The 14,134-nt window shown below is 40.9% G+C and overlaps 1 protein-coding gene and 1 long non-coding RNA gene across 6 annotated transcripts in view; both read left to right on the top strand.

The window, feature by feature from the left end:
• Nucleotides 1–14,134, top strand: part of STARD9 (StAR related lipid transfer domain containing 9) — a 115,337-nt gene that overhangs the window by 65,361 nt on the left and 35,842 nt on the right. For 4 of the 5 annotated variants that reach the window (XM_040226822.1, XM_040226821.1, XM_040226820.1 and 1 more), the window contains exons 8-16: nt 1,294–1,363; nt 2,975–3,047; nt 6,719–6,786; nt 7,896–7,993; nt 8,399–8,608; nt 8,787–8,884; nt 9,833–9,910; nt 10,352–10,423; nt 13,298–13,477. In XM_040226822.1, the coding sequence (XP_040082756.1) occupies nt 1,294–1,363; nt 2,975–3,047; nt 6,719–6,786; nt 7,896–7,993; nt 8,399–8,608; nt 8,787–8,884; nt 9,833–9,910; nt 10,352–10,423; nt 13,298–13,477 (947 nt within the window). The remainder of the gene's footprint in view (nt 1–1,293; nt 1,364–2,974; nt 3,048–6,718; nt 6,787–7,895; nt 7,994–8,398; nt 8,609–8,786; nt 8,885–9,832; nt 9,911–10,351; nt 10,424–13,297; nt 13,478–14,134) is intronic. The other variant, XM_040226823.1, reaches the window with a different exon arrangement.
• On the top strand, nt 3,301–5,880 carry LOC120853156. Its single transcript, XR_005718726.1, has 2 exons — nt 3,301–3,531; nt 4,591–5,880. It is a non-coding gene; the product is annotated as an uncharacterized LOC120853156 (long non-coding RNA).

Raw genomic sequence — 14,134 nt, 5'->3', positions numbered from 1 at the left:
TCCGACTCTTCGTGACCCCATGAACAGTAGCCTGCACCAGGCTCCTCTGTCCATGGGATTTTCTAGGCAAGAGTACTGGAGTGGGTTGCCTTATCTACATTCCTGTCCACATTCTATATTATTTTGAGGCAAATTCCAGATATCAATTCATGTATAAATATTTTAATATGTAGCCCTAAGAGATAAGAAAATTTTTTAAAGAAATTGCACTCACAAAATTATTATCACATCTAAATAATAGTAATAATTCCTTAAGATAAAAAAATCCAGTCAGTGTTCAAGTTAACTATGTTAAATTTTAGTGTAATTGTATTCAGCTGTGAGCCCGTGAAGATACTTTGGTTCCTGAATCTCTAATAAAGAGATCCTCTAGCACAGTTGTGAAGGCCTTTTTTGACTTGGTGGGTAACCAGCCATAAAGATTTACTTCTGTGCCCTTAAGCGCCTCCCTACCTTTTATCTAAAGCTGCCTATTCTCCAGTGGCTAAATTCAAGTCTCGCTTCCTCCATGGAGCTTGCCCTGACTTTTCCTCTGACTTCCTCAGCATTTATTATCTTACTCCTCCTGTGGCACTTGGCCACATTATCTTGTATGATTTCTCATGACTTGTAAACTGTGGGAGGATGTGTTTTGTATGTCAAATTGAGTCCACCATTTTGTGGGGCATTTAGGCCCTATCTACCTCAGAAATTTGATGAGGGCCAAATGAAGTAATTCATGAGAACTTTTCTTATAACTTAAATATAGCACGATAGTTTCAGGTGAGTAGCGAAGAGACTCAGCCATACATATACATGTATCCATTCTCCCCCAAACTCCCCTCCCATCCACATAACACTGAGCAGAGTTCCATGTGCTATACAGTAGGCCCATGTTGGTTATCCATTTTAAGTATAGCTATGAGTACATGTCCCTTCCAAACTCCCTAACTTTCCCTTTGCCTCATCCTTCCCTCTGGCAACCATAGGTTCGTTCCCAAAGTCCATGAATCTGTTTGTAGGGAATTATTATTATTCTTTTTGTTGTTAGCATAACCACTATATGAATTCTAGACTATAATCTCTGGGAGCATAGAGACATGTTCCCAGAGAGACTGTCACAGTGCCTGACAGTAAGCTTCCAGTAAATATTTGTTGATTTAATCCATTATCTGAATGAATTAAGTTGTTCCTCAATTCTTGTCTGCCAACTAATATGAAATAGGATAATAAATTTAATTACCTACAAGAAAAGGTTAAACTTTGCCAAAAATTTTTATTTAATCTCTTTTTTCCTCCTCACAAATCTGATAGGTTTATCTCAACACGTAGTTACCAACTATAAGCAAGTAATTCAACTCTTGGAGGAGGGAATAGCAAACAGGTAACAGGTTTGTTTGTCCCTGTCATTCTTTCAGTCTCATTCTTCTTTCCTATGTTCTCACTGCCCTTTTACAGTATAGATTCTCTCTGCAGCTCCCCACATTCACAATCAGGAGGCGTTTGTCAGAACAAAAATGTACCCAGGGTAGGGGGACGTGGCTGAGATTTAGTGCTCTTCTCACTGGTGGTGAAGCTGGAGTTTGTCCTGGATATAGTAATATTAGGTAGTAAGCCCAGAGAATGACCCTATGTTTTGTCTTATAATACACAATTTCTGCTCTTTTCATCAAAGAAATGATTCTTGCCTGCATTGTCCTCTCCTTGATAGAGATGATATAGTACAATATAGTTAAGAATTTTTCAGAAAACCATTTTTTCTTCCAGAAAAGTTTTGCAGACTGTAATTGTTACTGAGTCACTAAGTGGTGTCCAGCTCTTTTGCGGCCCCATGTCCCTGTCCGTGGGATTTCTCAGGCGAGAGTACTGGAGCGGGTTGCCGTTCGCTTCTCCAGAGGATCTTCCTGACCCATGCCTCTTGCATGTTCTGCACTGGCAGGTGGATTCGTTACCACTGCGCCATCTGGGGAGCTTGTCAAGTTTACTCAGAAAGACTGCTTAGAATCAGCTATGAAATGCTAGGTGCTGTAGACGCTCCTAAAAGCTATTGTAAATTATGATAATACTCTGTATTTTTAGTTACTATGGAATACCCACAATGATATTCATATATGCCCCCCAACTAGCCTTTTTCACCTGAAAAAAAATACTGAGGAAATTGGAGTCTTCTATGTCCCCTGTTAATAACACGTCTGAGTTACTTGAACATAAAGGGAAAGATTTACATTTAAACTTCTGTTCCTTGGTTTTCATGGAACTATCCTGGAAGCACTTACTTCCTGTCTTCAGGGTACCCTGAGTTCCTTGATTGTTAAGTGTCCTTTTTATCCTTCAGTTGACCAGCCTCTAGATTTTAACTCTTCAGTTCAGCAACTTCTCTGAGAACAGAAGTCAATGAGTTGGTCTTAAACTGAAGCCATATTGACTGACTTAGATTTAGATACAGAGAGGACTCTTCAGACTTTAAAGGTCAGCATTGAAGTGAATCTCTCAGGGAGACTGTGCATTCTTCACCTGGCTTAAGCGTGATGTTCATGTAATTCAAGATCTCAGTTTTAAAGCCCTTTCTGGCACCATGAGATTAATATTCTTAATAATGACTTACTTTCGCTGTCTTTGAGTCTTCTTTTCCAACAAGTTCTCCATATCTACTTGTCTAATTTAAATGGGTCTGTTTTAGGGATATTATTCCAGGCTGATGACTCTCTAGTATCACACCTTTCCATTCTGATTTTTAACTTCTATTGCTTAAAATAAGTTCTAATTGTGGTTTAGTATGAAGTTATACTCGTTGTTCTCAGATATCAGTACCCGGAACACTGCTTCTGCTCTCTTGGGACCATTCTCCTAACTATAAAAGACTAAATACTGGTGTTTTGTGATCCTCACTTGTGAACCTCAGCACTAACATTTTTTTCTTGTGTTCCCCATGGATCCTTAAGGATCCACCATGCATAAGCAATCCTGACCTAATTTTCTTCCCTTGTGTACACAGAATCACAGCAGCAACCCATGTTCATGAAGCCAGCAGCAGATCCCACGCCATCTTCACCATCTACTATACACAGGTTGGTTACCACTTAAATGTTTGCTGAGATTTCTTCCTTTCATTGTTCCTTTTGACTAATTTTCCATCTTCCTGTTTTCCTTTCTTTCTACCCTTCCCTTTATAGGTCCTCTGATATGACCTAATATTATAAGTAGGACCTACACACAATCTACTAAGCTGCTTACCCAGAAGGGGTAGAGGCATTTCATAAAGACTAACCAAGTATCTTTGACTTACATTTTGCTTTTAACATTTCAAAGCACTTTCATATCCATATGATCAGTCTGGGCATTTAAAATAAAAAGCAAGATTGAAATGAAAATATTCATTAAAATTAAAAAGTAGAAGATTCACTTTTATTATGATGGAGTGAGGAGGTTGACAAATCCTATCCCCCCAAAGCAACAATAAACCTAGACAAAATTGTCAAAATAAGTATTTCAGAATAGATCAAAGCCATATAAACTGAGAAGCATATATTCAAGAGAGCTACTGAATTTCTGGTAAGAGTACAAATGTATGGCATGTTCCCTTGGGCTGCTCCCATCCCCACCCACACCCCAATCTCTGTCAGTGAGGAAGTTCAGTCAGAGAAGGGCAGATGGTGGAAGCCAGCAGCTCAGTTGCTGCCACTGCTTGAGGGGTTCACTTGATTGGGAGCATTGTCAGTTAAAGTGAGTGATCTTGGTGGCAAGCTAACAAGGAGATCAGTGGCTCCATTAACCTGAGATTGTAGGTCTGCTTCAGGCAAGAAGTGAACTGGAAAATTATCTGGGGGTTTAACTGGGAATTCTGAGAGATGATATGGCCATAGAGAGCTTGATAAGATCTTCACATATCCTGGGTTGAATGGAAGCTGTACACATATGCATCAGAGACTATGTGCCCATACAGCCCTGACTGACAGAATCTGCATGTATGTGCAGAAGAGACACAAGAGGGCCCTGTTGGCTAGTAAATGCTGGAGTAAACTTAAAATGGCCAGAATTTTTAGTGAATTTCCCAGCTCACACATAGATCCATCAGCAGAGAATAAAAGTCCTATTGGCTCAAGGTGTTTAATCGCAATTTCTGACCAGTCTTTGGCTGAACACTAAAGTATGCAGACACAGGTGGCCCCCTAGAATCCAAGCCTAAAATTAAAAACAACTAAAGGAAAAAAGCTGAATAGAGACCTCTTTGGCTGCATGTTGTAGAGGAGTCAGATTTTAGAGCTTTAGTCCAGGCAGGTTACCAGACAGACAAAGCAACAATCACTATCACCTTCAAGAGGAAAAAGATCAGAATCCAGGGTTGTTATGGTGTTATCTAAAATGTCTGGTATTCAACAAAAAATTAAGACATACAAAAACAAATAAGAAAATGCAGCGCACACCTAAGGAAAATAAAACTATCACTAGAAACTGCCTCAAGTACTCTACTTGTTGGATTTAGCATACAAAGACTTCCAGGCAGCTAATATAATATGTTCAAAGAGCTGAAGGAAACCATGTTGTAAAGAATTAAAGGAAAACATGATATGACTCAAGGGAATTTCAATAAAATGATATGTTATTTTAAAGGGGGCAATTCTGGAAATGTATAATAACAGAAATGACAAATTCACTAATGGGACTCAAGAGTCAATTTGAAATGTCAGAAGAATTAATGAAGTTGAAGATAAAACAGTAGAAATCATCCAGTTTGAAGAAGAGTAATTGAAGAAAAATGAACAGAGCTGCACAGACCTGTCAGATATCAGATGTGTCAGCATAAGTGTAATGGGAATCCTAGAAGAAAGAGAAAATAGGCATAAGAAAAATTCAAAAATAATGGTGGCCAAAACCAATCACCAAACGTGTTGAAAATCATTAATGTATATTTTATTAAAAAATTAACCAAACTGGATCATAGACACTAATGTGAAACCTAAAACATTCAACTTGTATAATAGAAAAATAACATGGGTGAACCTTGTGACCTTGGACTAGGCAAAGGTATTTTTAGAAATGGCACTATAAATATAAATTGAACAAAAGAACAAATTGCAATTTGGAATGGGTCAAAATTTAAAAATTCTGATCTTCAAAAGACACTATTAAGTAAATGAAAAGCCACAGATAGGGAGAATTTATTTGTAAAATGTTTGTCAGATAAAAGGCTTGTATCCAGAATAGATCCAAAACTCTCTAAACTCAGTAATAGTAAAACAACTCAAAAAGATGGGCAGAAATTTTGAGCTGATACTTAAGAAAATATACAGATAACAATTAAGCACTTGAAAAGATGCAGACATCATTATTGTGAGAGGAATTGCAAATTAACATCAAATAGCTGTCATTGCCCACCTTTTAAAATGGCTGAAATTAAAAAGGATGATTATACTAAATACTGGCAAGATGTGTAGGAATTGGAGTTCTCATACATTATTGTACTGGTGGGAATGTAAAATGGTACAACAACTGTGAAAAAGAATTAGTTTCTTAAAAAATTAAACACATACCTACCATATGATTCAGCCATTGCACTCCTATGTATTTTCTCAAGAGAAAAGAAATCATATGTCCATAGAAAGACTTATACACAAATACTCACAGCAGCTTTGTTAGTAATTGTTCAAAACTGGAAACCCAAATGTTCATTAAGAGGTGAATGGATGAACAAACCATGGTATATTCATACAGCTGATACTATTAATACTCAACCATAAAATTGAGCTGTTTGACATGTACTTCATTATGAATAAATCTATAAATAATTATGCACAATGAAAGATGCCAGACTTTATATGATTCTGTTTGTGTGAAATATCCTCAGAAGACAGATTTATAGATAGAAAATTGAGTGTTGGTCTGGGGCTGGTGATGACAATGGAGATTGATTGCAAACAGACTTGAGGGAATTTGGAAAGTTATTGGAAATGTTTTAAAACTGGATTTTGGTGATGGATGCACAACATTAAAATAAAAGAACAAAAATCCCATATTGAATTAAAAAAAAAAAAAGCCAGCGTAGTTTTGCTCTTGAGGACTAGATGCCCCTGCTTAAAACATACAGAGAATCCTGCCCAGCAGATTAATAACATGCTGTGACTTAGGCTGTGTTCTGCTGCTGCGTCACTTCATTCGTGTCTGACTCTGTGCGACCCCATAGATGGCAGCCCACCAGGCTCCTCTGTCCCTGGGATTCTCCAGGGAAGAATACTGGAGTGGATTGCCATTCCCTTCTCCAAGGGATCTTCCCGACCCAGGGATCAAACCCAGGTCTCCTGCATTGCAAGCAGACTCTTTTACTGTCTGAGCCATCAGGGAAGCCCATGACAGGTTAATGAGAAGCAAACCCATCAGGCCCCCCTGCCCACCACACTGCCACCTGCTGTGGATCTCTACTGATGAGTTAGAGCCTCCCAGAGCAGAGTTGAGCATTTACCTGGTAAATTGTGCTCAGGAAACTTTGTGGGGGGTGGGGAGGAGGTTGCCTACCTACTCTATGGAAGTTTTGCTCATATTTTTAATGCAGGAAGAACCCAGGGCTTACTGATTGTACCTGTCAGATATTGAGAGCTCATCTGGTTCAGAGGACGTTAGAATACAGATTTCTTGAGTGAATTGGCTAAAAATCCAAATATCATCTTGATTAGGAGGGTGTCTGTGGGGAAAACAACAATACGTCGTTCCAAATGACACTCTTTAAATCTATTTCATCCTTCAGGCATTCCTGGAAAACAACCTCCCCGCTGAAATCGCTAGCAAGATCAACCTTGTGGACCTAGCAGGCAGGTAATTACGATCTCAAAACCAGGTGGAATTATTTCCTTGACAATGACCCTGTTCTTGCCCATTTTACAGGGAATAAACTTTTCCCCACCTTTTACACATTTCAATCATCCTGAGAAAATTACAAAAGAAAGAAATTGAATGCTAGTTTAAAAAATTACAGTTTTCTAGGGCTGAGAAGTTCTGTGTTAGGGACTCTCAATCTTAGCTGCCCATTGAAGTTACCTGGACCTTTCAGAGGTCCCAGTGCCTAGGCTGCACCTCAGATGAAATAAATGAGACTATTCGTGGAGTCAAGGGGAGTGAGGCTGTGTGTAGCTAAGATTGAAAACTGGTGCTTGAAGTACAGGTGACTGAACACACTTTTTCCCTTTAACCTGGTATTGATTTTATGCAGCTCTACACATCTCTTCAGAAAAAAGAAAAGCTTTAAAAAACATTGTGATATTGGGGATAAGATACTGCCTTTTTAAAAAGTATTAGATGAAAACATGAATTTTACTCATTTACATATCTAGAAAGAAAATTTCAGGAATAATGTAGAAAAAAGTGTAACATGAAATAAGGCAAATTTTCTTATTTTAAGACTATTAAATAATTAATATGGTACAGTGCTCCCTTAAAAGCTTAAGTGCTTTCTGAAAGAAACTGTATCAGCCAACTGGAAGTGTGAATTTTTAATATTTCCCATTTACTTGAATAAGGAATTTGAAACTCTTAATGACCCAGATACCATAAAGCCATTAATATGTGAAATTAAAACAGTAAAGAAAAGGGTAATGGTGTATAACAGAAAGCTATATTGGTATCATTACAGTAAATGAGTATTACTTTTGGCTCAAAGTTCTCTGACAGCCAAATGTAATGAATTATTTGATTTTTATTGCCCGAGATATAGAAGGATGACAGTTCATGACATGACGGTAACATTATTTCTGGAACTTATTATGTGGATATATTATACGGATATATTATAGTATATGGACATATTATATTTAATATATGGATCTTTTACATGAAGAGCAACACAATGGATAGTGTTTTTCAACAGTGTTAAAAAGAAGGTGTCTTCTTGTTTGCTTCTGTTTCTGTTTTCATCGACTGTGTTTTAGTGAACGAGCAGATCCCAGTTACTGTAAGGACCGGATTACTGAAGGAGCCAATATCAACAAGTCTCTTGTGACTCTGGGAATCGTCATCTCCACCTTAGGTATTTTGCCAGTAACCTGGAGGACCAGAGTGGGAGGGAGACTTTGGAAAACAATTCACATGTTTTAATTTTGTCAAAATAGGGTAGGTACTTAAAAGGTTCTCTTTGATAAAGTTTACCTTCTGGTTTGGGGCCTGAAAAATTGATATTTATAATTTTCTATTACAGCATTATCATCATCCTACCACTCTCATTCCAAAAAGAGAGACTGAGAAATTACATGTCTTAAATATTCCATCGCTTGAGTCCAGGGTCTAATTTCAGGGCTCACATTTAAAGTCTCCTGACATAGACAGAAAGGGATTAGGGAGTATGATGTCTGTGTTCTCCAGCCATTGGTTTGTTTTATTGCATTTGTTTCATAATTCCTTTTTTTATCTTCCACTTTTATTATTGTCTTTTAAGCCCAGAACTCTCAGGTATTCAACAACTGCCAGAGCCTCAACAGTGCAGCAAGCGATGGTGGTGACAGCGGGCTCCCTAGCTCTCCTTCCGGGACCAGCAGTGGAGCGGGACCCTCCCGGAGGCAGTCATATATCCCCTACCGGGACTCAGTGTTGACCTGGCTGCTGAAGGACAGCCTCGGAGGCAACTCCAGAACCATCATGGTTGCCAGTGAGTGGGCTGTGGACTTGGTTCTGTGTTAGGACTGGTGCTCTGCCTCAGAGAAAGGGCCATGGCTGCCCATTTCATCAAGGGTCTTATTCAGCCTGGATGATAGCAGCAAGGCCAGTGGTCATGGGCTGGGTGGGAAGGGCTCAGCGTGTGTTTTAACTTTCTGCTTCTACCCCAGCCATTTCTCCTGCACACACTAGCTACAGTGAGACCATGAGTACATTGAGATATGCATCCAATGCCAAAAACATCATCAACAAGCCGAGAGTAAATGAGGTGAGACCTCCCTCTGAAGTCCTGGTTTCCTGCAGCTCACCAGTTTTCACCAAGTTCTCCTGTTTTCCTCTCATTGATTTCTTTCTCCTTGTACTCAACCCAGTGGCCAGACTTGTTCTCCAAGTGATGAGGGAGCAAAATTCTTTCTTTTCTCATATCCCGACTGGCTTCATCCAGTTGCCTTTTAAAATAATTTATTTTAGGTATTTCCCTATGGCCATTGATTTTAAGATCCCTGGTACAGTATTGCCACTAGAGGAAAGATCGCTTAAGAGTGTCTGTGTTTACTGCCTTTATTCTGAGTTTATGTTGCTTTGTGCCTTTTTTCATATGCAAATTGCAGTGACATCTCTGTTTGGGGCTAAAAGTGGCATATGAGGAATTTTTTAGCCTTTAAAGCTGAATTAATGATGAGAATATTCTAAAAGTTCCTCATTTGCTTTGCAGTTTTGGTAAAAAATTCCAGGGCAGGGATTACAAATGAGTGGCCCATGTATAGCTCATCTATGGACTGTTTTAAAGGGCAGTGTATCAATAATTAGGTGCTAAATTTAGTCACACATAATACTGGAAGATTAGCAGCTAATACTGGAAGATTGGCATACTCTGATGTTTGAATTACCTGCCTAATGTCCTGCTCTAAGGCAATGATTCTGAAACTTCAATCTGTATCAAAATCACTTGGACGGTTTGTTAAACCAGCCCGGAAGACTTTATGATTTAGTAGGTGTTGGGGCATTGTAGGGAATGGGAGTCCACAGATTTTCTATTTCTCACTAGCTCTTAGGTGAAGTTCCTGCTGGTCCTGGGACCACACTTTGAAAAGACTGCCCTAGAAATTACTCCAAAGGAATGATCTGCTTCTTCCAAGCTCATTGCGAGTAGCACCTCATAGCCATTTGGGCCTTCATATCAGTCAGTGGTGACTGAGTTCTCTCTGCATTTCAGGATGCAAATGTGAAGTTGATCAGAGAACTCAGGGAAGAGATTGGGAGACTGAAAGCCATGCTGCTGAGCTTTGAGCTGGTATGTGGGCATTAGGAGTTTTCTGTCCTCAGGAGACCCTTCTCTTCTGCAGAGGATCTGAGCCCTGCTGCATTCTGTATTCTCAATCAGGTGATGCTTGAAGAGCAGAGTGGGAGCAGAGACAGGACAGGAGTTATGATTACCTGTGTAGTTTCAGAAGGGATGGGCACCCTTTTACTCTATCATCTTTGTTGTCCAAAGGGCATCAGCCTGTATGACCCTTGTTCTGTATGTGGGCAGATAAGGGGTATGAGAAAAAATTACCAGAAAAATTTACCAGAAAAAATTACCTCGAATTCTCCTTCTTTGTACCACTCTGAGCCAAATACTTAGCCTTCTGATTTGGTTCTGATTTTAACAATAAGGCCTTTCCTTTATCTGCACCTTTCCTTCCTAAGAGTAAGGGTGGGGCCCATGAAGCACATCTCTCTCTTTGTACAGAGAAACTTCCATTCATTGAATGAGGGAAAGGATGAAAACCTGAAGGAGCTGATTCCCCAAAATGAATTGAAGGTGGGTATGTTGGGGCACTCTGTTGTGCTTCGCTTCTCCTTGGGAACAGTTCTGACCTCCCTCCATCATTCCTGGGCCAGGACTGCTCCCTCATCAGGACAGAGAGGTTCTATATGGAGAAAACTTTTGTCTCCATTGAGCCTTGAGTTCGGGGATGTTTGTCTTACGGCTGCTGATTGGCTTTCTGACTCTGCTTTGTTCTCTCAGGGGATCATTGATAACTCTTTTCAGACAGTATAGTAGCCTAGAAAAAAATTATTTTCCAGCAAATAAGTAAATCAACTAAATGACAGGTATTCACTGAGCACCAAATAGGTGTTCAGTGTGATGCTGCAGGAGACACAGAAAAGTCCCTGCCCTCAGGTGGCTTGCAGTCTAGTTGGAAGCACATTTAGAGAATGATTCAATTCAGTAACTTACGTGAGTTAGATGGAAAGAGCTTCAGAAGGAAGAAATCATGGTGGCTTGGAACTTTCATTGACAGCTTCAGTGCTGGAGTAGGAAGGCAGAGAATTTGAACTAGACTTTGGAGGATGGATAGGGTCTGTTAGATAAGGAGGTGGGCTGAGGTGTCAGGGTAAGGGAGGGATGACAGAGGCAAAGCCACAGAAGTGAGAGAAGAGCTGGTTTGAGAGACCGCGTGGACACGTGCAGTGTGAGGACCTTGGAGCCAGCCAGGATACGTGCTCCCGGTAGAGGCACTGAGGGGAGGAGAGGGCTGGTTTAGGAGTTGTGTACTTGACATAAGCAGGTTACTCACAGCTTCTTGAACCAAGCTGATGACATGATAAAGGAGTATATAGGGCGAAATTAATATGACAGTTGCATGTAGGATGGATTGAGGCCTGGAAACAGAGAGACCAACAAGGAAAGAGACTGTTTTTGTGACCCTGTGAGGGTGAGTATATTTGGGGAGATTGAATCAAGTGGTAATTCCTGGAGACATTTAAAAGGAAGAAGTGGTAGGCATTATTTGGTGACAGGTTGGATTTAGGTCTTATAAATGAATGTCTCCATTTCTAGTGTTCCACTGCATCATCCTTATATGTTATTACAGTATCCTGGCTATGTCAGTATTTTAGTATGTCAGTATTACTCAAATGAAACTTTAAGACTACTCAGATATTCAGAAGTTTCTAAAAAATTCTGTGTTTAGCTATATGTTCTGATTTTTGCTTCATTCCAGGTGCATTAGCATTTTTATACAGGCTGGCAGACTGGACTTGAACCTGCCACTTGCTGGCCTTACAACTTTAGGCAGGTAGGAGTAGGTGATAAAGGTCTCCAGAGGGGAGGTGTCCTCTGCAGCACCTTCAGGGGAGTGTGCCCTGCCACCCACCTCTGCCAGCCCTTCTTAGGTGTCCTGTAGTTTTCAAACTTCAACTTAATGATTATAACATTAAAAAGAATGTTTCAGGAATCCCCTGGCAGTCCAGTGGTTAAGACTGCACTTCTGCTCCAGGAGACATGGGTTCAGTCCCTGGTGGGGGAACTAAGATCCTGTAAACTGTGTGGCATGACCAAAAAAAAGAAAAGAATATTTCTAGGATCATAAAATACTTGTACCGAAACTTGTCATGATTTCTTTTTTCTTAATTAAAAAATTTTTTTCTTTATGAGATTAGGGGTTAGCTGAATCTAGTTCCTTTTCTGGTCTTCCTCAGTTTTCACTCCCAAAGGAAGTTTCTTGCCTTGACATCAATTTCTACCACAAGAAGGAAAAAGATCCCTTTAATGGCACCCCACTCCAGTACTCTTGCCTGGAGAATCCCAGGGACGGGGGAGCCTGGTATGCTGCAGTCCATGGGGTCGCTGAGGGTCAGAAATGACTGAGCGACTTCACTTTCACTTTTCACTTTCATGCTTTGGAGAAGGAAATGGCAACCCACTCCAGTGTTCTTGCCTGGAGAATCCCAGGGACGGGGGAGCCTGGTGGGCTGCTGTCTATGGGGTCGCACAGAGTCAGACACGACTGAAGCGACTTAGCAGCAGCAGCAGCAGTGGCATTCAACATTGTTCCTTCACATTTCCCCAGTGGGCTTAGCTTAAGGCCTCTAAGCCTTAGTATATTTATTTTTTAAATTCTGTTCCTAGAAAAAAAAGAAGATTCTGTTCCTGACCCATAGTAAGCCCTCAGTGTTTTATTGTTACTGCTGCTGTTACTTTACTATTGCATGGTCTTTCAGACCAGTTTTATAGCCTTCATTCTCCCTGGGGAGACCACTCTTGGTGCTTTGTGGGTCTCTGAGGGGTGCACAAACTTATATTAGAACTCAAGGGTACACCTCTGGAAGTGTTAGGTCACAAGAGGACTCCCAGTGTAGATCACACAGGATGGTCGTGCAAAGAAGGGAATTTAAACAATATGTCTGACTCACATCTCGACTAATTTTTTTGATATTTATTTGGATGCATTGGGTCTTAGTTTCAGCACGCAGGATCTTTGATCTTCAGCATGCTGGATTTTTTAGTTGTGCCATATAGGATCTAGTTCCCTGAGCAGGGATCAAACCCAGGTCCTCTGCATTGGGAGCACAGAGGCTTAGCCACTGGACTACCAGGGAAGTCCCCCAACTAATTTTCAAAAATAGCATTTATGGTGCTCTTTCTCCACCTAAAAACAATACATGCTCATTGCAGAAAACTTAAAAAATAACATTTACTGAGTTTCTATTTATAAAATTAATAATAACTATTGAGTAAAACTTAGAAAACACAGAGAGCTTACAGAGGAGGTGCAAGGGCCTGTGTGGGGTCTTGAATAGTCCCTGGGGAGGAAAGTGAGGACGTGATGCCCGGAAATGGGCCAGGATGGCACCGGACAATGTCTGTTCCTCGTGCTGAGTGTCCAAGACCACCCCTCTGTCTCCACAGACAGACCAGCTGTCTAAAGACTGGGCCCGGAAGTGGAACGAGTGGCAGGCTCTCGTGGAACATTACAGAGTGGACATCAACAAGAGGCAGGCTGGGCTGGTCATTGACTCCAGCCTGCCACACCTGATGGCCTTGGAGGACGACGTACTCAGCACAGGTGTTGTGCTCTATCACCTCAAGGTGAGCAGGCGGGTGCATCCCCCCTCCCTGAGCTGCAGGCCCCAGAGGTGCAGGAGGAAAAGGCCAGTGGCAGCCGAGGCGCAGAACTGCCCTCAGGAAGCCAGGCCTGCCCACCAGCTGTGATCTGTTTCATTTTTGTATGAATAGAGTAGAAGACTAGAAATCAGAATTTGTTTTTCAGCTGCTACTACTGTCGCTCGTGTTTTTGCTTTCTGTGCCTCAGTTTCCTCATTTAAAATAAGAAAGATGCTGCTTATATTCCTTTTCTAGCTTCCTAAAGCACAAGAGTGCACTCCTGGAGGTGAAATCCCAACCTCATAATTCCACCAACACTCTTGAGCACTCCCTGCAGATACAGGCAGCTCACAGAGGGCTTTCAGGGGCTAAAGGGATCAAGGGTAAGAAACAGTTCCCTTCTAGTATTTTCCCACTTCAGTCAACCCCCCTTCTCCATTACTAGGTTTGCCTGGGAAAGAAGAGAGGAGAGAGGAAGTTGATTTAGGAAGTTTACAAAAAGCATGCACAACTCTGGAGAGCTGGTGGGCTAAGGGTGACCAGGGTGTGACATGCAAGCATCCAGAGAAAATAGAGTGACGTGAAGCCCTTCTGTAAAGACCTGGCTCCCGTCGTTCTTTGTCACCTGGAGGCCACCTTACT

This window comes from Oryx dammah, unplaced genomic scaffold (assembly GCF_014754425.2).
Source record: "Oryx dammah isolate SB20612 unplaced genomic scaffold, SCBI_Odam_1.1 HiC_scaffold_26, whole genome shotgun sequence".
NCBI classification, from domain to species: Eukaryota; Metazoa; Chordata; class Mammalia; order Artiodactyla; family Bovidae; genus Oryx; species Oryx dammah.
The sequence above is the reverse complement of the archived record's forward strand: the minus strand, read 5'-3'. Positions and strand labels throughout refer to the sequence as shown.